A 24,668-nucleotide genomic window follows, 5' to 3' on the forward strand; every position below is an offset into this window, starting at 1 on the left:
TCTAACACAAACCTTGTTAGCATGATCAGTTTATAGTTAGAATTTTGAAATTTTGTAGGCTTATTTGTATGTATTTGTAGATGACTTGATTATATTCTCATGTTATTATAGTAATTCATCAATTAACACATATTTAAAATTTATTTATGGACATGGTCTTTTGGGGAACAAATCATTAGCATTATTTAGAAAAAACTGATATGGACAGAAAAATGAAATTTGGTCTGTGTGAAATTGGATGTGGAGAGGGGTATTAAAAATGGAATTTGGTCTGTGTGAAATTGGATGTGCATGGAGAGGGGTATTAAAATGGAATTTTGGTCTGTGTGAAATTGGATGTGGAGAGGGGTATTAAAAATGGAATTTTGGTCTGTGTGAAATTGGATGTGAAGAGGGGTATTTAAAAATGGAATTTTGGTCTGTGTGAAATTGGATGTGCATGGAGAGGGGTATTAAAATGGAATTTGGTCTGTGTGAAATTGGATTTGGAGAGGGGTATTAAAATGGAATTTTGGTCTGTGTGAAATTGGATTTGGAGAGGGGTATTTAAAAATGGAATTTTGGTCTGTGTGAAATTTGATGTGGAGAGGGGTATTAAAAAATGAAATTTGGTCTGTGTGAAATTGGATGTGAAGGGGGGTATTAAAATGGAATTTGGTCTGTGTGAAATTTGATGTGGAGAGGGGTATTAAAATGGAATTTTTGTCTGTGTGAAATTGGATGTGGAGAGGGGTATTTAAAAATGAAATTTTGGTCTGTGTGAAATTGGATGTGGAGAGGGGTATTAAAAAATGAAATTTGGTCTGTGTGAAACTGGATGTGAAGGGGGGTATTAAAATGGAATTTGGTCTGTGTGAAATTTGATGTGGAAAGGGGTATTAAAATGGAATTTTGGTCTGTGTGAAATTGGATGTGGAGAGGGGTATTAAAAAATGAAATTTGGTCTGTGTGAAATTGGATGTGAAGGGGGGTATTAAAATGGAATTTGGTCTGTGTGAAATTTGATGTGGAGAGGGGTATTAAAATGGAATTTTGGTCTGTGTGAAATTGGATGTGGAGAGGGGTATTTAAATGGAATTTTGGTCTGTGTGAAATTGGATGTGGAGAGGGGTATTTAAAAATGAAATTTGGTCTGTGTGAAATTGGATGTGGAGAGGGGTATTAAAAATGGAATTTGGTCTGTGTGAAATTGGATATGGAGAGGGGCATTTAAAAATGGAATTTTGGTCTGTGTGAAATTGGATGTGGAGAGGGGTATTAAAATGGAATTTTGGTCTGTGTGAAATTTGATGTGGAGAGGGGTATTTAAAAATGAAATTTGGTCTGTGTGAAATTGGATGTGGAGAGGGGTATTAAAATGGAATTTGGTCTGTGTGAAATTTGATGTGGAGAGGGGTATTAAAATGGAATTTTGGTCTGTGTGAAATTGGATGTGGAGAGGGGTATTAAAATGGAATTTGGTCTGTGTGAAATTTGATGTGGAGAGGGGTATTAAAATGGAATTTTGGTCTTTGTGAAATTGGATGTGGAGAGGGGTATTAAAATGGAATTTGGTCTGTGTGAAATTGGATGTGGAGAGGGGTATTAAAATGGAATTTGGTCTGTGTGAAATTGGATGTGGAGAGGGGTATTAAAATGGAATTTGGTCTGTGTGAAATTGGATGTGGAGAGGGGTATTTAAAAATGAAATTTGGTCTGTGTGAAATTGGATGTGAAGGGGGGTATTAAAATGGAATTTGGTCTGTGTGAAATTGGATGTGGAGAGGGGTATTAAAATGGAATTTGGTCTGTGTGAAATTGGATGTGGAGAGGGGTATTAAAATGGAATTTTGGTCTGTGTGAAATTGGATGCGGAGAGGGGTATTAAAATGGAATTTTGGTCTGTGTGAAATTGGATGTGGAGAGGGGTATTAAAATGGAATTTTGGTCTGTGTGAAATTGGATGTGGAGAGGGGTATTAAAATGGAATTTTGGTCTGTGTGAAATTGGATGTGGAGAGGGGTATTAAAATGGAATTTTGGTCTGTGTGAAATTGGATGTGGAGAGGGGTATTAAAAAATGGAATTTGGTCTGTGTGAAATTGGATGTGCATGGAGAGGGGTATTAAAATGGAATTTGGTCTGTGTGAAATTTGATTTGGAGATGGGTATTAATAATGGAATTTGGTCTGTGTGAAATGTGGAGCGGGGTATTAGAAAATGTTCCTAATATTTTTTGCCATACAACAGCTTCATCCCCTTGAAGTACTCTCCATATTTTTTGCACCATTACATATTTTTTCAGTCCAACTATTTCATTATTATTAAATGCTATTATGTATTCACTTTTGGACTGGGATACTGCACTTCCAACACGTCCTGGTTTTCAAATCCACTGCATCTCATTGAATAATATGATAACAGGACCCAGCCAAAAATCAGCTGGAGCTAAATCAGGACTGTATATATGGAGGCTTTGACTAAGTTTGCCATAACAGTAGATTTATGTGATGGTGCATTGTCATAGAGTAAATGGATACCTCAGTTGTATGGATACCCTGATTGTATGGATACCTCATTTATATGGATACATTGGTTGCCACTATGTAGATGGGTGGTTTGGTAATATTTCATATCTCTTGGCATAACTTTGGAAGCATAAAAATGACCAGTGACACTAGCAGTGTCAGGCACAGGTGCCTTGACTACCTGACCTTTTACATTAAAAACAATGTTTATAATACTCTCTTGACAGTCCAACCACACTGACTTATGATCTTGGCTTATTTTCATTGATCCAGACTTTATTATTTTCTCTTAAGTTGTGATAAAGTTAATCCATGCTTAATCACCAGTGACAATCGCATTCAAGCAAATTGCTGTTTGGTGATTTCAACCCAAGTCGGTCTTAATCAGCCATCAGCAAATGCAGGATCCATGATGCATCAACCTTTCTGTGCTTCAAATGATTCTTCAATGTATTAAAAACAGCTGACAAATGAATGCCTATGAAAATAGATGTATATTTCACTGTATCAACTTATATTCATCAGTTGCTCCCTTCACAGCAACCACCTCCCACTCACCTGTTGCAAACAGTGTTCTTCCCGAATATTAGTCATCTTTCATAGCCTTGCAACCACCATTAAAATGATGAAACCACCAAAAAATTGTAGACTATGACAGAGAACTATATCATAAATTGTATCTGTGAGCCTTGATACCCATCTAAGATAGTACTCTAAGAACACCTGGATTTTATGAATGTAGTTGTTGTTGTTGTTGTTGTTGTTGTGGGGTTTAATGCCATTTTTCAGCACATGATAGGCTATGCATGGCATGGCGGCCAGTATTAATGGTAGAGGAAGAACCCGGAAAAAACCCGGGAAGAACCACCGACCCACGAGAAGCTACTGGCAAGCTTTCTCACATACCCACATTGGCCAAATCCTAGACTCGAGCCCACGCAGACAGAAGTGAGATGGCAGTGATCCGTAATGGAGAGCCCTTTAGACATCTTGGCCACTCGGGGCCCCATGAATGTACAGTATGCTCTTTGTTTAGTAGCAAACTTTTTCTTGTTCTCTGACATTTTTACATCACTGTCATTTAGTTATGTTACATCATATGCACATATATGCAGATGCCTGGAAGTCTGCATGTGCAGTAGCTGATCCATTTATAGAATGTTATTTTGTCATTGAATTTACTGTGAGGTTCAAAAAAACACAAATGTTAGAACAAAATATTCAGAACTTTTCAAATACCCTTGGTATGTCCTGATGTATATATTAACAAATAACATGATTAGACCTTTGCATTGTTTTGGATTTTTGGATCTGGTATAAAATTTCTTTATTCTTTCATAATCTGTATATTTTCATCAGATCGGAAGCATGTGATTTTATGATGCCAGTTTGCTCCAGATATAATAATATCTGCTGTTCAGCAATCTTTTGCCATCCTGCATCTATTCATGATTGCATGTTTTATCCTTTCTGGCAATACTGATCCAAAATATACAAATTCTTTTGTGAGGCATATTGTTATATCCCCAGCCCTTTAGAAGGGAAGTGGGGACGTCTTGTTATTGTGTTGATTCCCAATATCTTGGTGTTAAAATCTATGTTAGTGTCATGCTTGGTTTTTGAAAAAATATCTCAGACACAACTTAACCATTTTTGTCAAAACTACATCAAGACTTTTTTTGTGGCATGTTCAAGAACTCTCTAGGTTTTGTATGACCTTTACCGTGTATCAAGGTCAGTGATAAGTAAAATATATTTTGATGCTTAACATACTCAATACTTCAGCAAGATATCTTAAAATCCATTTCACTAGATCTTTCTAACTTGCACAGATGCCTCCTGAACAGTCTCAAGATATGTTTATAAAAATATAGTTATTAATATAACTCCAAATATCAGGCAAATGCACTTCATGCTCATTTAGTATACAAAAAACAGAGAAGGGAAGGGGGTCACATGATTGGGTATTTGTCATTTGAAGGTAGTAAATTTAATATATTTCCTCTTCAAACTTTCAGTATGGACTTTACTCGGCATTCATGGGGTGCTTTGTGTACACGATCCTCGGTACCTCCAAGGACATCACTTTGGGACCAACCGCCATCATGTCACTGATGGTTGGTACATTTGCTGTTTCTCCAGTGGTGGAAGATGCAACATATGCCATTGTTCTTACCTTGATGTGTGGGGCTGTGCAATTTGCGATGGGTGTTCTTCACTTAGGTATGGAAATCAACTACGTTTAAGATGGTCATATTAATACATTAGTACATGTTAAGTCTTTGTACGCCTTTACAAGTGTCTTTATTTGTTTCTTATTTTTTATACCTTTTTAAATTTGTTGCATATTTACCATTTACATATTTTATCTTATAGTATTATATGTTTAAATTAATTGAAAGGGTTCATGTTAAGTTTCCTGATAATTCATTATCTTTATATATTTAGAACTGAACTCTTAATTGACACATTATACATTGTAATTATTATCATGATGATGTGCTGTTAAACCTTAAACAGATATACATGCTTACAAGCATGCACACATTTCATGCCCTCCTTTTCAATTTTTATTTTTATATTCCTACTGTGTGGCATAAAATATTATGGTCATGTCTGTACTTCTGTTCCTCCATCTGTCCATCTGTTCATTGACAATCTGTTTTCGGTGCAATAACTTGAGTTGCTAAGAAGGAATTAAGGGAAAAAATCTGCTGATTAAACTGTCAAACAGTCACAGGTTTGACTCATCATTGCAAATAAGTTTTATGTGATAAATGAATACATTTTTTTACATGACACCAAAAAAATTTGGATATCAGTTGTCCCATAAGACATTGTAAATAAGCCTTATCAACTTTGGGATTAACCGATTAAAAGTAGGTCAGTGTGACTAGAGAAAGCAAAATGAGTTCCACTTGATTACTTACCTATCATACCTGTTTTAAAGTTTATCACATGATTAATGGGGAATTTCTTCAGTTTTTCTCATAATTACCTAACTATACTACTACTACTATGACTGAATTTTAATTTAACTGTCATCATCATCATTACTTCTACTTTCAGTGCTAACAGTATTATACAGTTATGATGTAATTATAATTCATCATCTTGCACAATTTGTATAGCTTGCACCAAGCCTATTTTTACCCTTACTATCCTGTTCATATTAGCAGTGATTCTCACACATACAGGGATGTATTAACCATTAAGCAGACTAAGCACGTGCTTAGGGCACCAGGGCCAAAGGGGGCACCACAAAGTTGAGAAAAGGGTGAAAAGAAAAAAAACGAATGAAGATTTGTAAAAAAAAGTTGATAAAACTAGTGCAAATTGATCATAATGTTCTGTTTCTTGATCATGGTGCACCCAAGGGTTATCTTCCCAGGTGTACGTGGAAAGGAGGGGGGCACCAAGATTTGTCAGTGCTTAGGGCACCAGTGAGCCTTAATCCGCCCCTGCACACATAGCTTATCTGTGAGTAACCTTTGTACTTGATGGGGGGAGGAGGATGTCCATGGTTTCAGTTTCAACATCATCTCTATTTAATTCTCATTCTAGGTCACTTCTAAATAATCTGAGCCAAACCTGGAATATGTATTGAAAAATGCAGATGCATTTGCACTAATTAATACAATCAGCATATTGGGGCAAATCATATTATAATAAAAATTAATTGAAATCTATCTAAAGTTTAAACTGTCATTATTACAATGAAAGTTACAAGCAGGTCAAGAAAAAGGATGAGAGTTACAATGAAAGGTACAAAAAGGTAAAGGGTGAGAGTCCTACAATAATTTGACTGCTAAAAATTCTGACTGAAGTGCATAGTATTTGCTTGTAAAAGCATGGTTGTTGATATGGCAATATTCATACTGGATATTATATCAAGGAAAAGCTATTTAGATAATTAGTTTGATTTAAACCATAGGAAATTTGAATATATTCTCACATTCTGTACTACTGAAGCTTGTGCAAAAAGAAGACACCCTTCTCTGATGTCACACACTGTCATATTCCAAGTGGTTATGAAAAATTTGCATACAAAGCATGTCTATTATTCTTACTTGATTCTTGGAAATAGATGCAGTTTGTTTTATTGCTTTAAACAATTGAAGTAGTATAGCTAAGATAAAAACATGAAAAACTTTAAAGAAACTCTTTTAAGTTTCTATTATATGCAGAGCATTTTTTATATTTGTTTCCATCATTTTTCCAGATAATACTTACACAAACTATTTAAGATGTAATTTGTCAATTTTTTGTGTCAATTTCAGGCATCCTTGTAAACTTTATTTCATATCCAGTCATCAATGCATTCACATCTGCTGCAGCCATCACCATAGCATTTGGCCAGATTAAGGTATGATGAAACATGTCTTTAAGGGCACCTCGGTGTAAGGGAGATTTGTCAGTATATGACATGTAGAATATATTCTTTATTTTCCTATAAAGACACCTGCTTAACACTTAACAAGGGCACTGCTTTTTTTCCCCAAAGTTCATTTTCACTATATTAGAAAATGATTGTGCTTTGCTTCAAATTTGCAAATGTAAAAATGTATGGTAAAACCTGTTCGAATTGGAATCCTTAAAAACTTAAAGCACAGAAACACTGAGAAAGATAAATTTTATGTTCCTGCATAAATTTAAATTTTCTTTGTCTCTCAAAATCAACATTTTAAAAAAGGATGAAATTTGTTCAGTATTCTTGATTTTTATTTTGTTTAATTAAAAATTAGGAACATTAAATCGTACATGTTAGATTATAAGGTTTAGATCTTGTATATCAAATGTGGCTTTGCCATATCTAAGAAAGAATTGAAGTTGATAGACAGTACTACGCAATCAAGAATCAGCAACAGTTGGACAATACTGATAATCTGAGGGATATTTGTTATGAAGTCATTCTCTTTAAAGCATTTGACCACTCCAGTGGCTTAAGTGCTTAGAGTGTTCACATTAGATGTGGGAAGTTGCAGGTTAAAACTGGTAGTAGCAGCTGCCTTGCTTGGTGCTCAGCTGTAGGAGGTTAGTGTTAGGACTGATCATCATGGTGTCAGGACTGGGTGGGACATGATGCTATATGTCTGTGACTAGACATCACTATAAACTGCACTACTGCAGACATTGTAGTGATTTGACTGAAATTTCTTTAAAGCTACATTAAAAATCCATATCACACACACATTTAAAGCATTTTATTATTATTATTATTATTATTATTGTGAAGAACATTTTATTAACTTAGAAAAACATACAGTCCTATATAGTACTGTTTATACTCACTTATAAGTCAATTCAAAGCAGGTATATATGGAATGTAATCTTCATTGTAGATCCTATGAAAGTAGACTTACTGTATCTAGCAATGAGACTGTCAGGAACAAAGGAAGTTTTATAAATGATTGATTAAATATTTTGCCAACATAGGTAAAGTGAGTTTAAAGTCACTTTATCTTGCAATATGCACCACAAATTATGGTAATTAAATGAATCCAATTCACATATTTGCTAAGGAACTGAAAGTGGAAAGTAGTAGGTAAAACGTTACTGAATATGGGAAATGGTTGGTTGAAAGGAATATGGAAAATAGTTGGTAAGTTGAACTGAATACAGAAAGTAGTAGATAGGCTGAACTGAATGTAGAAAGTAGTAAGTTTAACTGAATGTAGAAAGTAGTAGATAGGCTGAACTGAATGTAGAAAGTAGTAAGTTGAACTGAATGTAGAAAGTAGTAGATAGGCTGAACTGAATGTGGAAAATAGTAAGTTTAACTGAATGTAGAAAGTAGGTAGGTTGAACTGAGTGCAGAAAATAGTAAGTTGAACTGAGTGTGGAAATATTAAGTTGAACTGAATACAGAAAGTAGTAGATAGGCTGAACTGAATGTGGAAAATAGTAAGTTTAACTGAATGTAGAAAGTAGTAGGTAGGTTGAACTGAGTGCAGAAAATAGTAAGTTGAACTGAATATAGAAAGTAGGTAGGTTGAACTGAATGTAGAAAGTAGTAGATAGGCTGAACTGAATGTGGAAAATAGTAAGTTTAACTGAATGTAGAAAGTAGTAGGTGGGTTGAACTGAGTGCAGAAAATAGTAAGTTGAACTGAATATAGAAAGTAGGTTGGTTGAACTGACTGTAGAAAGTAGTAGATAGGCTGAACTGAATGTGGAAAATAGTAAGTTGAACTGAATGTAGAAAGTAGTAGGTAGGTTGAACTGAATGTAGAAATTAGTAAGTTGAACTGAATGTAGAAAGTAGTAGGTAGGTTGAACTGAGTGCAGAAAATAGTAAGTTGAACTGAATATAGAAAGTAGGTAGGTTGAACTGAATGTAGAAAGTAGTAGATAGGCTGAACTGAATGTGGAAAATAGTAAGTTTAACTGAATGTAGAAAGTAGTAGGTGGGTTGAACTGAGTGCAGAAAATAGTAAGTTGAACTGAATATAGAAAGTAGGTTGGTTGAACTGAATGTAGAAAGTAGTAGATAGGCTGAACTGAATGTGGAAAATAGTAAGTTGAACTGAATGTAGAAAGTAGTAGGTAGGTTGAACTGAATGTAGAAAGTAGTAGATAGGCTGAACTGAGTGTGGAAAATGGTAAGCTGAACTGAATGTAGAAAGTAGTAGGTAGGTTAAACTGAATGTAGAAAGTAGTAGGTAGGTTGAACTGAACGTATAAAATAGTAAGTTTAACTGAATGTAGAAAGTAGTAGGTAGGTTGAACTGAGTGCAGAAAATAGTAAGTTGAACTGAATATAGAAAGTAGGTAGGTTGAACTGAATGTAGAAAGTAGTAGATAGGCTGAACTGAATGTGGAAAATAGTAAGTTTAACTGAATGTAGAAATTAGTAGGTGGGTTGAACTGAGTGCAGAAAATAGTAAGTTGAACTGAATATAGAAAGTAGGTTGGTTGAACTGAATGTAGAAAGTAGTAGATAGGCGAACTGAACGTGGAAAATAGTAAGTTGAACTGAATGTAGAAAGTAGTAGGTAGGTTGCACTGAATGTAGAAATTAGTAAGTTGAACTGAATGTAGAAAGTAGTGTGTAGGTTGAACTGAGTGCAGAAAATAGTAAGTTGAACTGAATGTAGAAAGTAGTAGGTAGGTTGAACTGAATGTAGAAAGTAGTAGATAGGCAGAACTGAGTGTGGAAAATGGTAAGCTGAACTGAATGTAGAAAGTAGTAGGTAAGTTGAACTGAATGTAGAAAGTAGTAAGTTAAACTGAATGTAGAAAGTAGTGTGTAGGTTGAACTGAGTGCAGAAAATAGTAAGTTGAACTGAATGTAGAAAGTAGTAGGTAGGTTGAACTGAATGTAGAAAGTAGTAGATAGGCTGAACTGAGTGTGGAAAATGGTAAGCTGAACTGAATGTAGAAAGTAGTAGGTAGGTTGAACTGAATGTAGAAAGTAGTAGATAGGCTGAACTGAGTGTGGAAAATGGTACCCTGAACTGAATGTAGAAAGTAGTAGGTAGGTTGAACTGAATGTAGAAAGTAGTAGGTTGGTTGAGCTGTGTGTGGAAGTTGAACTGAATACAGAAAGCAGTAGGTAGGCTGAACTGAGTGTGGAAATAGTAAGTTGAACTAAATGTAGAAAGTATTAGGTAGTTGAACTGAGTGTGGAAATAATAAGTTGAACTAAATACAGAAAGTAGTAGGTAGGTTGAACTGAGTGTGGAGAATGGTAAGTTGAACTGAATGTAGAAAGTAGTAGGTAGGTTGAACTGAGTGTGGAAATAGTAAGTTGAACTGAGTGTGGAAATAGTAAGTTGAACTGAATGCAGAAAGTAGTAGGTAGGCTGAACTCTGTGGAAATAGTAAGTTGAACTGAATGTAGAAAGTATTAGGTAGGCTGAACTGAGTGTGGAAATAGTAAGTTGAACTGAATGTAGAAAGTAGTATGTAGGTTGAACTGAGTGCAGAAAATAGTAAGTTGAACTGAGTGTGGAAATAGTAAGTTGAACTGAATGCAGAAAGTAGTAGGTAGGCTGAACTCTGTGGAAATACAAGTTGAACTGAATGTAGAAAGTATTAGGTAGGCTGAACTGAGTGTGGAAATAGTAAGTTGAACTGAATGTAGAAAGTAGTAGGTAGGTTGAACTGAATGTAGAAAGTAGTAGGTAGGTTGAACTGAGTGTGGAAATAATAAGTTAACTGAATTCAGGAAGTAGTAGGTAGGTTGAACTGAATGTAGAAAGTACTAGGTAGGTTGAACTGAATGTAGAAAGTAGTAGGTATGTTGAACTGAATATAGAAAGTAGTAGGTAGGTTGAACTGAATGTGGAAAATAGTAAGTTGAACTGAATGTAGAAAGTACTAGGTAGGTTGAACTGAATGTAGAAAGTAGTAGGTATGTTGAACTGAATATAGAAAGTAGTAGGTAGGTTGAACTGAGTGTGGAAATAGTAAGTTGAACTGAATGTGGAAAGTACTGGGTAGGTTGAACTGAATGTAGAAAGTAGTAGGTCGGTTGAACTGAATGTAGAAAGTAGTAGGTAGGTTGAATTGAATATAGAAAGTAGTAGGTAGGTTGAACTGAATATAGAAAGTAGTAGGTAGGTTGAACTGAGTGTGGAAAATTGTAAGTTAACTGAAGGTGGAGAATAAAGGTTAGGTTGAAATGAATATGGAAAGTTGTAGGTATGTTGAACTGAATGTGCAAAGTAGAAGGTAAAAAGTAAAATGCTTCATCTTCCTATGTTACCCTAACTTATTAAGTCTTGCAATACTATATTTTATGTTGCATATTACACTGTTCTTTTCAACCTCTTTGGCATTCTTACTTTTAAAGAAATTTGTCCCATTTTCTTGTCTTATTTTTTCCTTTTCTCTTCTTTTTCTCTTTTTCCTAAAACTCTTTTTTAGCTGTGTAAAATATATGACTTTACAGCATTGACTATATAATTTGAAGATATCAAGACTAATTAGGATTGTTTATTTATTTCCAGGATCTTTTTGGACTGAAAATTGCTTCAAGAGATTTCATCCCTCTAGTATATCATACGTTTGCACAATTGGGAGAGACAAGGTGACATAACTATAGAAACAGAATGTGTAATATATAATACTTTTAATACTGAAGTGTGATAATTGTATAATTGTATGCCTGTCAAATTCAGTACCAATCATGTCCTGCATGTAAAAAAAATTCATATCCACTCAGTCATTTTTGAAGGACATAATGGATTCAAACCATACTGGGTACACAGATGTAATATTCACTCAGTAACTTTTAAAAGACACAATAGATTCAAACCATATTAAGTACACAAATTTCATATCCAATCAGTAGGTTTTGAAGGATGTAATGGATTCAAACCATATTGGGTACACAGATTTCATATCCACTCGGTAACTTTTGAAGCACAAAAATAATGGATTCAAACCATACTGAGTACACAAATTTCATATCCAATCAGTAGCTTTTGAAGGACACAATGGATTCAAACCATATTGGGTACACAGATTTCATATCCACTCGGTAACTTTTGAAGGACATAATGGATTCAAACCATATTGAGTACACAGATTTTATATCGGTAAATTTTAAAGGACACAGTGGGTTCAGACCATACTGAGTAAACAAATTTCATATCCAATCAGTAGCTTTTAAGGGACACAGTGGATTCAGACCATACTGAGCACACAAATTTCATATCCTCTCAGTAACTTTTGAAGGATGAAATGGATTCAAACCATATTGGGTACACAAGTTTCATATCCACTCAGTCATTTTTGAAGGTTGAAATGGGTTCAAACCAATATTGAGCACACAAATTTCATATCCACTCTGTATCTTTTGAAGGACATAATGAACTCAAACCATACTGGGTATAGGGTATATCTACACAATCAGGCTCAAGAATGATTTCACCTTTTCTTTCAAAATTGTTGTTGTGGCCCCTGTTTATCTGAAATCTCATGAATTCCATTTCAAGTCAGTTGCTTTTAAAGGATTTAGAGGAATGAATCCAAATTTGGTACACAAAACTAAATATCACAAAGATTGGGATCAGATTTTTTTTAATTATCTTTTTTTGCCAACATTTTACTGAGTTGTGGTCCATATTGGACACAAAAGTTTGTCTTGCATTATGGATGCTCTTTCTGCTCAATAACTGTTAAAGGACTTAGTGGATTGAAACTAAATTTGGGTATGAAATGTAATATCAAGAAGACCTTGAAAAAGTTTGATTTTTACTTTTTTCTGTACAATTTCAGTGATTTGTGACCCATGTTTGACATGTAAATTTATCTTGGATCGTAGGCTAAGTTCTCTATAATTATACATTATTGGTGGGGGCAATCCATGTTATCAAGACAGATTTCTAATTTCTTTAGTTTTTGTTTCACACACTATATGTGGGACTAATAATATTAAATCATATTTACAGCATAACTTTTTTGTAATTACTTTTAGTAATTAAAACAATACTTGAGAAGAAAGTGACTATTATTACCCTCTGCCTCCTCCCAGTCTTTAAAAACTTAAATTATTTGAGACAACCTATAATATTTTTACTGGTATTTATATACATTTTGTCACTGATTACTAGAAGAAACATAACTTGCACCCCATTCTAGATCCTACTTCCAAGTCCTTAGAATCTGAAAAGAATATTTACTGCTTCTCAGTTTACACCTGTTTTGGTGTCATAAATTTATACATACTGAAACTTGATCATTCAGTGGCATAAATCAATATACAATTTCATGAGAACTGCACAATTTAGATACACTACGTTTGTTAAAATTATGAATAAATTTATTAATGGCTGCCATACTTTTTTTTTTTAATAAGAAAATAACATAAGCCCATTAAAGAACCATTCCATTTTAAATTTGTTTCACAATGATCAGGTTTTATTGGCCAGGTTGCAAAGCTATTCTTACTTTGATGTCTGTACATCCATCCATCTGTCTATCCATTTGTTTGGCACAAAAACATAGGTCAGGGTTTGCTTATATGTAATTTTTTCAGACAGTTGCATTTAGAGTTGCTTGACTTGGTACAGTAGCCACAGTAGTTAAAGCAATGGACTCATGACATGAAGGATGATGGTTCAGTTTCCATCATATGATCAGCCCAGACTGGTTACCATGGTGTACAGTCCAATGGAAAGATACTTTACTTTCATAGGCATGACATAACCTTCAGTGTTGCTCTGCTGTAAAAATATAAAAAAGACTTTGCATGTAAATGTTTTATGAGGAGTATTATAGCCAGAGATAAAGCTGGGTCATAAATGCTCCATATGCAGACATGCCAACTCTTACGATTTTGCCATAAGTCTTATGAAAATTACCCTTAAAATACAGACTTACAGCATACTAGCAAAAACTACAGAAAAATGATCGTTGCCAAAAAATCAGGATAATTGATTCATCCATGTTTCATTTGGATTGGGGTTTCATCTTAGAATTAGTGAAATTACTCAGGGAACCAGACTAACTTTACAGCAGCATCCCAGATGCTTTAAACTGCACCTATTTGTTCATGCAAAGTGTCTACATGATCAAACTGTTTAATATAGAATTTTTAAAAATGACATCCAGAAAGCAATGCATGTTTAAGACAAAAGGGAAAATAAGCTTCTTGAAAAATGTTAATAATCAGCACAGAAGAATAAAAAGGAGTATTCAGATTCTTGTGAATAAAACCTGGAAAAGACAATTATGTTTACTGGACATCAATTGCCAATTTGAGTATGTCTCATGGTAGGAGATATGATTGCCGTCGTCATGTTTAATGGAAAAGTATTTCTAAGAATTATTACAAATTGTTGTTGTTCTTGTTGTTATAGGGTTTAACGCCATTTTTCAGCACAAGATAGGCTATACATGGCGGCCAGTATTAATGGTGGAGGAAGAACCCGGGGAAAACCCCGGAAAGAACCACCGACCCACAAGAAGCTACCAGCAAACTTTCTCACGTATCTATATTTTCCGAGCCCGAGACTCAAACCCATGCAGACAGAGGTGAGATGGTAGTGATCCATGATGGAGAGCGCTTTAGACCAATTGGCCACTCGGGGCCCCTATTACAAGTTGAGAGATATCAACAAGCCATTGAGTTGCATAGGGTTTGGAACTAGAGTTTGTGCAACTGTACTAGTGGTAAATAAAGTCTACGCATACTTACAAACCTTTAAGTTAAACATAATGTTTATTGTCGATGCATCAAACCTTTAATTACGTTTTCTAGCTTTACAATAGCAGTTATTGATATTTTGTTACACCTTGCTGAAAACTGGTCATTCTTACCGAAAAAAATAAATTTCATTACTGAGACGGACTCGTCAGGGTTGGCAGGTCTGCATATGTCATGATTCAGTAAATTCTGCTTGCCTTTGCATAAGCTCAGTTTCTCCATGTTAGGGTTTGAGTTTAGCTCATTTTCTGTGACACTTGCTGGCAGAGTTATGTAACTTTGTATAAAAGTGCATTATGAGGAGTACATCAGCCTTCAGTCAAAACTAGATCCCTGTGACCTATATTTCACGCTCCAGTGACCTGTATTAATCATTATGTTTAGCTCAGTTTCTCAACACTAATGATAGTTGTAATGATAATCACTGTGAACATAGTTTTAATACTTTTAATGTCTCCTTGACTGCCTCTAATAGCATTGATATTAATCTCAAGAATTTAGGAGTTTCTAGCAAAGGTTTACACTTAGGTCATTTAAATATTCAGGGTTTTCGTGGAAAGATTGATTAAGTGAAGTTACTGCTAACCTCTCCAAATAATAATATCCATTTATTTGGACTCTCAGAAACAATGTTGACAGAAAATAAGGGTGAAAATTTATTGTATATCAATTTCTGTGACAAACCTTATTGAAAGGATAGGAAATGTTAGAACTGGTACTATTTCTAAAAGATGGGAAGACCTAGAAATACAGGAAATAGAATCCATTCGGCTACAGATCACTCCAGAAAAAGCTAAGCCCTATTTAATAGGTTTTGTGTACGGACCCCCCATCATCACATACTGATTGGTTTGAATATTTTGAACTTCAAGTAGATAAAATTTCAAATGAAGAGAAAGAATTTTACATTCTAAGCGATATAAATAGAGACCTTCTCAATGATCAGATAAAAGGGAATTGGATGAATTTTATTGCTTCATTAGGTATGGAGCAACTAGCAAATGAACCCACCAGAGTAACATCTACCTCTAAAACACTTATAGATCATAGTTATACCAATACAAAAGAAAATGTTTTGGAAGTAATGGTTCCAAAGATTGGTATAAGTGACCACTTTGCAATTTTTCTAACACGTAAATTCAATGGCAAATCAGCAAAAAATAATATCCATAAATCCATTACTTATAGATCTTTTCAAAACTTTGATACTGATAAATTCCTAGAAGATCTGCAACAGATCCCATGGAATACAGTCCAAATCTTTGAAGAACTTGATGATGTTTTAGATACTTGGGCAGATCTGTTCATCAGTATAGTGAACAAACATGCTCCTTTAAAAACACACAGGATAAAGAAAGACCACCAGCCAGGCTGGATCTCCCCAGAAATTTTAGAAACAATATAGCAAAGAGACCAACTAAAATCAGTAGGAAATCAAACTGAATATAGACTTTGGAGGAATAAAGTTAATAAAATGATACATCAAGCCAAACAAGTGCACTACAAAAAAGTACTAGATGAAAACCAAAATAACCCGAAAGCTATCTGGAAAGTGTTTACAGGGTTTGGTGCAGGTAAATGGAAGAGTAAAACTGAGATTTTATCACTCAGTCATGAGGGCATTTATACTGACAATCCAACTGACATATCAAATATTTTTAACAACTTTTTTATTCAAATTGCTGAAAAACTTAAAGAACCTAGAACTTCATCTGATGATCTGGAACTCAAACATTTTTGTGCTAAAAAAACTATCAAACAATATAAAGTTTGAAATTCCTGAAATAAGTCCAGAATTTGTGTTGAAATATATATAAAAAATAGATGATTGTAAAGCTACAGGACTTGATACAATTGGACCAAGTCTACTAAAGGTAGCTGCGCCTGCGATTATAGAGAGTATAGCTTTCATTTGCAATGAAAGTACTAGGTCTAATAAATTTCCACAAACATGGAAAACTGCCAAGGTTATACCATTGCATAAAGTAGAAACAAAAGATGATGTAAATAACTACAGACCCATCTCTGTCTCTCCAAATTACTAGAAAAACATGTACATGATTCTTTTCTCAACTATTTGAACACTTATGATCTTATTCATGATAATCAGTCTGGCTTTCATCAGAATCACTCCTGTGAAACTGCACATATCTTTGATTGATAAATGGCTGAAAGCATTAGATCAAGGAGAAATGGTAGGCACTATTATGGTTGATTTTTGTAAAGCTTTTGATCTTGTAGACCATGAAATTTTGCTTGAAAAACTAAAAATCTATCAATGCAGTGAAAACTCTCTAAACTGGTTTACTTCTTACTTAACCGATAGAGTGCAAAAAGTATCTTTAAATGGTCAACTTTCTGAAAGTGAAAATATTAGTTGTGGAGTACCAGAGGGCTCTATCCTTGGACCCCTGTTATTCATTCAATTTATCAACCCTTTGCCTCTTAAATAAGATTGGAACTTCAGTTTCTAACACTGACCTCTATGCAGATGATACTACACTGTCTGAGATGGGTAAATCCAAAGTGGTACTTGAAAATAACTTACAAGATGCTCTCAACAGACTTCAAGTATGGTGCAATAAAAACAGTATGATCATAAATACAGAAAAAATGAATGCCCTACTAGTTACAACGCAACATAAACGAGCAAGCTAGATAGTGACAAACTCCAGGTTCTGTTTGACAATGTGAGCCTTAATATGACCTCTCAAGGTAGAATTCTTGGTGTATTCTTAGATAACAATCTTTCTTGGTCTATTCACATTAAACATATTTCAAAAAAGGTTAATTCTTATCTTTGGCTACTGAGGAAAATCAAAACATACATTCCTCTTCAGTATAGGGTCATCTTTTATAAAAGTTACATTCAGCCATATCTGGACTACGGTAGTGTAATTTGGGATAACACCCCTAATTCAAACATAACAACACTTTTAAGGCTCCAAAAGAGGGCTTGCCATTTAATTCTGGATCAAGGTATAGACAATTTTCAGGATACAATGAATAATATAAAGATTTTAACAATACATGAAAGAATATTTCTTAGAAAGGCCAAATTGATGTATAGTATCCAGAAAAGACATTCCTGTCTATCTAAGCAATATCTTTCACCAAAGAGATGCTGATGGCACTCCAAATTTAAGGTCCATAAGAAGAAAAAATTAAATTATACCAAGGCCAAAGATGGAATTGTTTTAAAAAAAAGGTTTTCAATATACTGGTCCACTGGTATGGAACAACATTCCCAGTGACATAAGGCAGGCTCCTAGCATTTCATCTTTTCATAATCAGTGTCTTAAATGGATGAAATCTTTAGAAAATTGAACAGTTCTAGTACAAAAAATACTGCCTGCTTTTCTGTAATTTTGCATCATAATCAGAGTTGAATTTTTCAATGCTGGATGATATTTTATGTTTTATATATGTTTATGTTTTCACATATGCCTGTGCATTTGTTCCAGGCTTGATAATTTAAATTTTAAAATTACTTAATTATTTAGTGTCAAGCCAGACTCTTCACATCATGTTGTATATACTGTATATATTGTACATAACAGATAGAAGGCCTCGAGGTAGATTAGTTCTGTAACTAATTGAGTTACCTTCTCTAAATAAAGTCTTTACTAAAATCCTTTGTCTGCAGTCATGTGACTTTGTAAGTAGATGCTTCATGAAGTACTACACTCATCAATTACGACACCATTTAGAGAAAACACAAAGCTTTGCAATATGGCCATACCACCATTGGTGGCTATTAGCTCACCTGTTCATAAGGCATGACGTATTATTGTCACATCTATGGATCAAATGGGGATAAATTAATGAAGGAACAAAATCCCACTGTCAAACAAGCAAATTTATTTGCGAAGAAAAGGAAAACAAAGAAAAAGAAAAATATACAGATCTACAACAGCATGACTTCTCTGACATGCTCTTTATTCATAATACAAACCATATTGGCTGAATATGAACAGAATACATTATATTTAATGATGAAAGTGTCTCCATCTTAAAAGCAAATGGATGACTTAAGTAAAATTATATACTTTCTTTGTGAAAATGGGTTATTTTACACAATAAGGTGAATATTACTCAGTAAGATGAAGTTTTCAGATGAATCCTTAAATAATTATTCAAGCTAGCATTCCCTATTCAAATGATAGGTTGTAGAAATTGATACTACTTGTGGGCACAATTTCTTATGGTCTCAGCACTGGCAAACACTCAGTGTGGCTACAGTTGAACACCAATGAAACTCACGGGTACAGTGTGACAGGGAATACATATAATTGTTGCTAATACAGTAAGTGCTATCTAATCAAAACAGCATCCTCCAGTGTTAAATTTGTCTGAAATAAGAGTCTCTAAAAATCAACCATTAGAATGCTTACATGCTTCCTACCAAACATCCATAAAAGAAAAAAGAAAAGAATTATACCTCTACAATTGGAGTATACGGCCATCAACAAGATTTACCCAACACAGTAGATCAAATGTGCACAGTAAGCTTGGAAGTGTTCATGTACTGTATTGATTGATGACCAGTTTCTTTTAAATGGTCAGTTAATTACAGTTAGTAAGGCTACATACATTAATAAGGTCAATATGAATCATAATAGAACCAATTAATGCATTCAGTATGAATCATACTAGAACCAATTGATGTATTTAATATGAATTATACTAGAACTAACTAATGCATTCATTATGAATCATGCTAGGACCAATTAATACATTCAGTATAAATCATACTAGAACCAATTCTATATGAATTGTACTAGAACTAATTAATGCATTCAGTATAAATCATGCTAGAACCAATTTAATGCATTCTATATGAATCATACCAGAACCAATTAATGCATTCTATGTGAATAATACTAGAACCAATTAATGCATTCAGTATAAATCATACTAGAACAAATTCTATATGAAAAATTGTACTAGAACTAATTAATGCATTCAATATGAATCATACTAGAACCAATTTAATGCATTCAATATGAATCATTGTAGAACCAGTTAATACATTCAGTATGAATCATACTAGAACCAATTAATGCATTCTGTGTGAATCATGCTAGAACCAATTAATGCATTCAGTATGAATTGTTATAGAATCAATTAATGCATTCAGTATGAATCATGCTAGAACCAAGACAAACAAAAAGGCATAATAAACATACAGACGGAATTCAAAACTGTATTTATTTGGAGATGTCATACAAGCATTAAACTAACTGCACATCATTTCATTACATCCACCATCTGTCAGGATTTGCTAATTTAAACTTCTTCTAAAAACTGTTGGACCAGTTTCATCCATATTTTGTACAAAGCATCCTGACATGAAATGCTTTCATATTATACAGATGTTGTCGATCTACTATAAAATATGGCTAAGAAAGAACAGAACATTAACCAATTTGACATAAAGCAGTTTGGTAAATGGGGCTTTCGGATTTGTACAGCTGATGCTGATCTGCCATCAAATATGTCCACCATTGCTAAAAATAGAAATTCCTTAAAGTGATACCTTCTCAAAACTTGATGAACATGATTGCATAAAATTTGAAAAAAATACCCTGGTATGAGGTGCTTTCATATATATATATATAGAGAGAGAGAGAGAGAGAGAGAGAAAGCATCCTAATGATCCATATTCCATGGCCATCTCTTTCAAGTTGTATTAGGATGATATCGGCCAGGTGAGCAATCTCAGGCCCATATGTGTTTCTGATGTTGTCCTGATTCTGATAAGTAATAATCCATAACTTAAACAAAACTGATCAGAACTCTTTTTTTTCTCTGGTGGCTCAAAACACTTGGTTTACTCAAACTTTATTCCCAGTTTCTTGTCAGACCTCTTAACCCTATTAATTTATTTCTTATTTGAAATTCAGTTTTCAAAGTTTATGAACTTGATTGTGTTAAAGGTAAGTTTCAGCTTACTTATAGAATTTTTTCAGGCAGCAGATTTCACATTTTTTATTACATCTGTACAATTTCAGCACATTTTTTCCTCCCTTTCAAGTGAAACCAGCATTTAATTTCTGAATTTGATACAGGAGGTTCACCATTTTCTCCTAGAGGGTAGTGCATTTGTGATGTGTAACTGGTACTTCCGGTTATTCACATGTTAGCACTGTCAGGTCTGTCTAATTCATCCATTCATTCATATAATTTATGATGCCTACAATCATCACTATGTGCTTGGAGATTACCCCTACTTATGAAATAAACTTAAATATTTTCACTTATAACTTGATGAATTATATTCTGAGTCAATATTAATTTGTATTTGCAGAGTATGGGATCTGACGATGGGGCTTTGCTCTCTAGTTCTACTCTTCTTACTGAGGGTAGGTTTGTACTTACTTATCAACATATTTACAAGTGTACTATATTTGCAAATAGGGCCTATATCAGATCGGCCATTACATGAAATGGCTGGTCAGTCTCTACACTAATCACATAAAGTATACATAAACTTAAAATAGCCTAGACTCTGATCTTCTTGATCAGTATGTAGTGAGAGATGGATCTAATATCTAAACCATTTTATGCAATGGAAGATGGATCTAATATCTTAACCATTATGTAATGAGAGATGGATCTAATATCTAAACCATTATGCAATGAGAGATGGATCCAATATCTAAACCATTATGCAATGGGAGATGGATCTAATATCCAAACCATTATGCAATGAGAGATGGATCTACCGGTAATATCTAAACCATTATGCAGTGGGAGATGGATTTAGTATATAAACCATTATACAATGGGAGATGAATCTCATCTCTGAACCATTATGAAGCAAAAGTTGGATCTAATAGCTAAATCATTATGCAGTGAGAGATGGATCTAATATCTAAACCATTATGCAATGAGAGATGGATCTAATATTTAAACCATTATGCAGTGGGAGGTGAATCTAATATCTTAACCATTATGTAATGAGAGATGGATCTAATATCTAAACCATTATACAATGGGAGATGGATCTAATATCTAAACCATTATGCAATGGGAGATGAATCCAATGCCTGAACCATTATGCAGTGGAATATGGATCTAATATATAAACCATTATGTAATGAGAGATGGATTTAATATCTAAACCATTGTGCAATGGGAGATGAATCCAATCTCTGAATCATTATGCAGTGGAATATGGATCTAATAGCTAAATCATTATGCAATGAGAGATGGATCTAATATCTAAACCATTATGCAATGAGAGATGGATCTAATATTTAAATCATTATGCAATGGGAGATGAATCCAATCTCTGAACCATTATGCAGTGGAATATGGATCTAATAGCTAAATCATTATGCAATGAGAGATGGATCTAATATCTAAACCATTATGCAATGAGAAATGGATCTAATATCTATTCCATTATGCAATGAGAGATGGATCTAATATCTAAACCATTATGCAATGAGAAATGGATCTAATATATATTCCATTATGCAGTGAGAGATGGATCTAATATCTAAACCATTATGCAATGGAAGATGGATCTAATATCTAAACCATTATGCAGTGAGAGATGGATCTAATATCTAAACCATTATGCAATGGGAGATGGATCTAATATCTAAACCATTATGTAGTGAGAGATGGATCTAATATCTAAACCATTATGTAATGAGAGATGGATCTAATATCTAAACCATTATGCAGTGGGAGATGGATCAAATATCTATTCCATTATGCACTGGGAGATGGATCTAATATCAAAACCATTATGCAATGAGAGATGGATCTAATATCTAAACCATTATGCAGTGGGAGATGGATCTAATATCTAAACCATTATGCAATGAGAGATGGATCTAATATTTAAACCATTATGCAATGAGAGATGGATCTAATATTTAAACCACTGTGCAATGGGAGAAGAATCCAATCTCTGAACCATTATGCAGCGGAATATGGATCTAATATCCAAACCATTATGCAGTGAGAGGTGGATCTATTATATAAACCATTATGCAGTGGGAGATGTATCTAATATGTAAACCATTATGCAATGAGAGATGAATCCAATCTCTGAATCATTATGCAGCAGAATATGAATCAAATAGCTAAACCATTATGTATGAGAGATGGATCTAATATCTAAACCATTATGCAGTGAGAGATGGATCTAATATCTAAACCATTATGTAATGAGAGATGGATCTAATATCTAAACCATTATGTAATGAGAGATGGATCTAATATCTAAACCATTATGCAATGAGAGATGGATTTAATATCATAACCATTATGCAGTGGGAGATGGATATGATTTTCTGGACCATTATGCAATCGGAAATGGGTCTGATCGCTGGACCATTATGCAGTGGGAGATGGGTCTCATCTATGGACCAATATGCAATGTGAGATGGATCTAATATCATAACCATTATGCAATGGGAGATGGATCTAATATCTAAACCATTATGTAATGAGAGATGGATCTAATATCTAAACCATTATGCAATGAGAGATGGATTTAATATCATAACCATTATGCAGTGGTAGATGGATATGATTTTCTGGACCATTATGCAATGGGAAATGGGTCTGATCGCTGCACCATTATGCAGTGGGAGATGGGTCTCATCTATGGACCAATATGCAGTGGGAGTTGAATCCAATCTCTGGACCATTATGTCTATTGATCCACTGATCCATCCATCCTTTAGTTTATTTCTTTGTCCATTTATCTGTCCTGCTTCAGCACTTTTTTTTAAGTTGCGTTTCTTGTATTTTTTTTTCTTTCCCCCTCATGTTACTTTAGATGTAGATCCATTACATGGGATACATCATTGTGCAGACAAATCAGATTACCATGACTTGTTTTGTTTACTGATTCATATTTGATTTTGCATTAAGTTGTGTTTGTCAGCTATACTTTTCAAACTGCCCATACCCAAAAGTGCAATTTCTGTAGAATATTTTCCTTGTCAGTTTATGGTAGCCTTAAGATAGGAAACAAGTTAAAATTGTCTTTATTTTAATATTCTTTTTTATCAGAAAATGCGATCCATTGACTGGAAGGACCGACCAGAGGACCTGCCCATACCACTGGCTAAGAGAGTAGGAAGAAAAATAATCTGGCTAGTTGGAATAGGTAAACACTGGCTGTTTTTTTATTATTATCTCTGAACTAAATAAAAATATTTTTAAGACATGGTTAAAATGAATCTGATTTGATTTATACTATGTTATATTGTCTCATATTGTTCCAACAGAGAAATTTTTTCACAAATTTTCATTTGAAGGAAAATAGCAACTACTATTCTTACCTGTAATAATTTGTACATCCCATAAAATAATTAATTACATGCATGCACGAATTTAAAGACAGCAGAATAAATGTTCTCATACTTGATTTGATCTTTTATTCTCTTAAATCATTTTGTTTTTTGCTCTGTATGTTTTAAGGATCTAATGCAATTGTGGTGATCGCTTGTTCTGGAATTGCTGCCACCCTCATTTCATATAACCTGGACAACAAAATTTCAATCACTGGTAACATTACAGGAGGATTACCTCCCTTTAACGTTCCAGCCTTCACTCTACAGAGTGGAAATATAACAAGAAGTGGAACCGAAATTTTAAGTGTAGGTAATGTAGATCTACTTTTTTGTAGTCAGGCTGATCTTTTTACAACAGGATGACATGTATACATAGTACACATGCTATTAGCAATTTCACACATTGTTGACCAGTACATAATGTACTGCCATCATGTAATACACTGGCAGGTCAGAATCTCTGCTGTTTCATCAGTGTTTAATGTACAATCATCATGTTGCAATACACCTGTATGTCAGGGCCTATGCTGTTTCATTTCAAATTCTAAATTGAAGTATCCATGTGATGGCTCAAGAAAAATTTGTTTAGCAGAACACATTCCAAATCAGGAGGATTAACTCCTGCTAATCTGTCAGTATGTAAAAGGACAAATATTTGCAGATTTATATTTAAATATACTTT

At 34.0% G+C, this 24,668-nt stretch overlaps 1 protein-coding gene across 1 annotated transcript in view; it reads left to right on the forward strand.

Annotated features, from left to right (window-relative positions):
* LOC149805881 (sodium-independent sulfate anion transporter-like) overlaps positions 1-24,668 on the forward strand; it is a 141,519-nt gene that overhangs the window by 50,651 nt on the left and 66,200 nt on the right. Inside the window, exons 5-10 of the mRNA XM_089950622.1 lie at positions 4,525-4,729; positions 6,787-6,872; positions 11,461-11,540; positions 20,974-21,028; positions 23,703-23,799; positions 24,114-24,292. Coding sequence (XP_089806748.1) covers positions 4,525-4,729; positions 6,787-6,872; positions 11,461-11,540; positions 20,974-21,028; positions 23,703-23,799; positions 24,114-24,292 — 702 coding nt within the window. The remainder of the gene's footprint in view (positions 1-4,524; positions 4,730-6,786; positions 6,873-11,460; positions 11,541-20,973; positions 21,029-23,702; positions 23,800-24,113; positions 24,293-24,668) is intronic.

The sequence above is a fragment of the Sinohyriopsis cumingii genome, chromosome 2 (genome assembly GCF_028554795.1).
Source record: "Sinohyriopsis cumingii isolate HCF-2022 chromosome 2, ASM2855479v2, whole genome shotgun sequence".
NCBI classification, from domain to species: Eukaryota; Metazoa; Mollusca; class Bivalvia; order Unionida; family Unionidae; genus Sinohyriopsis; species Sinohyriopsis cumingii.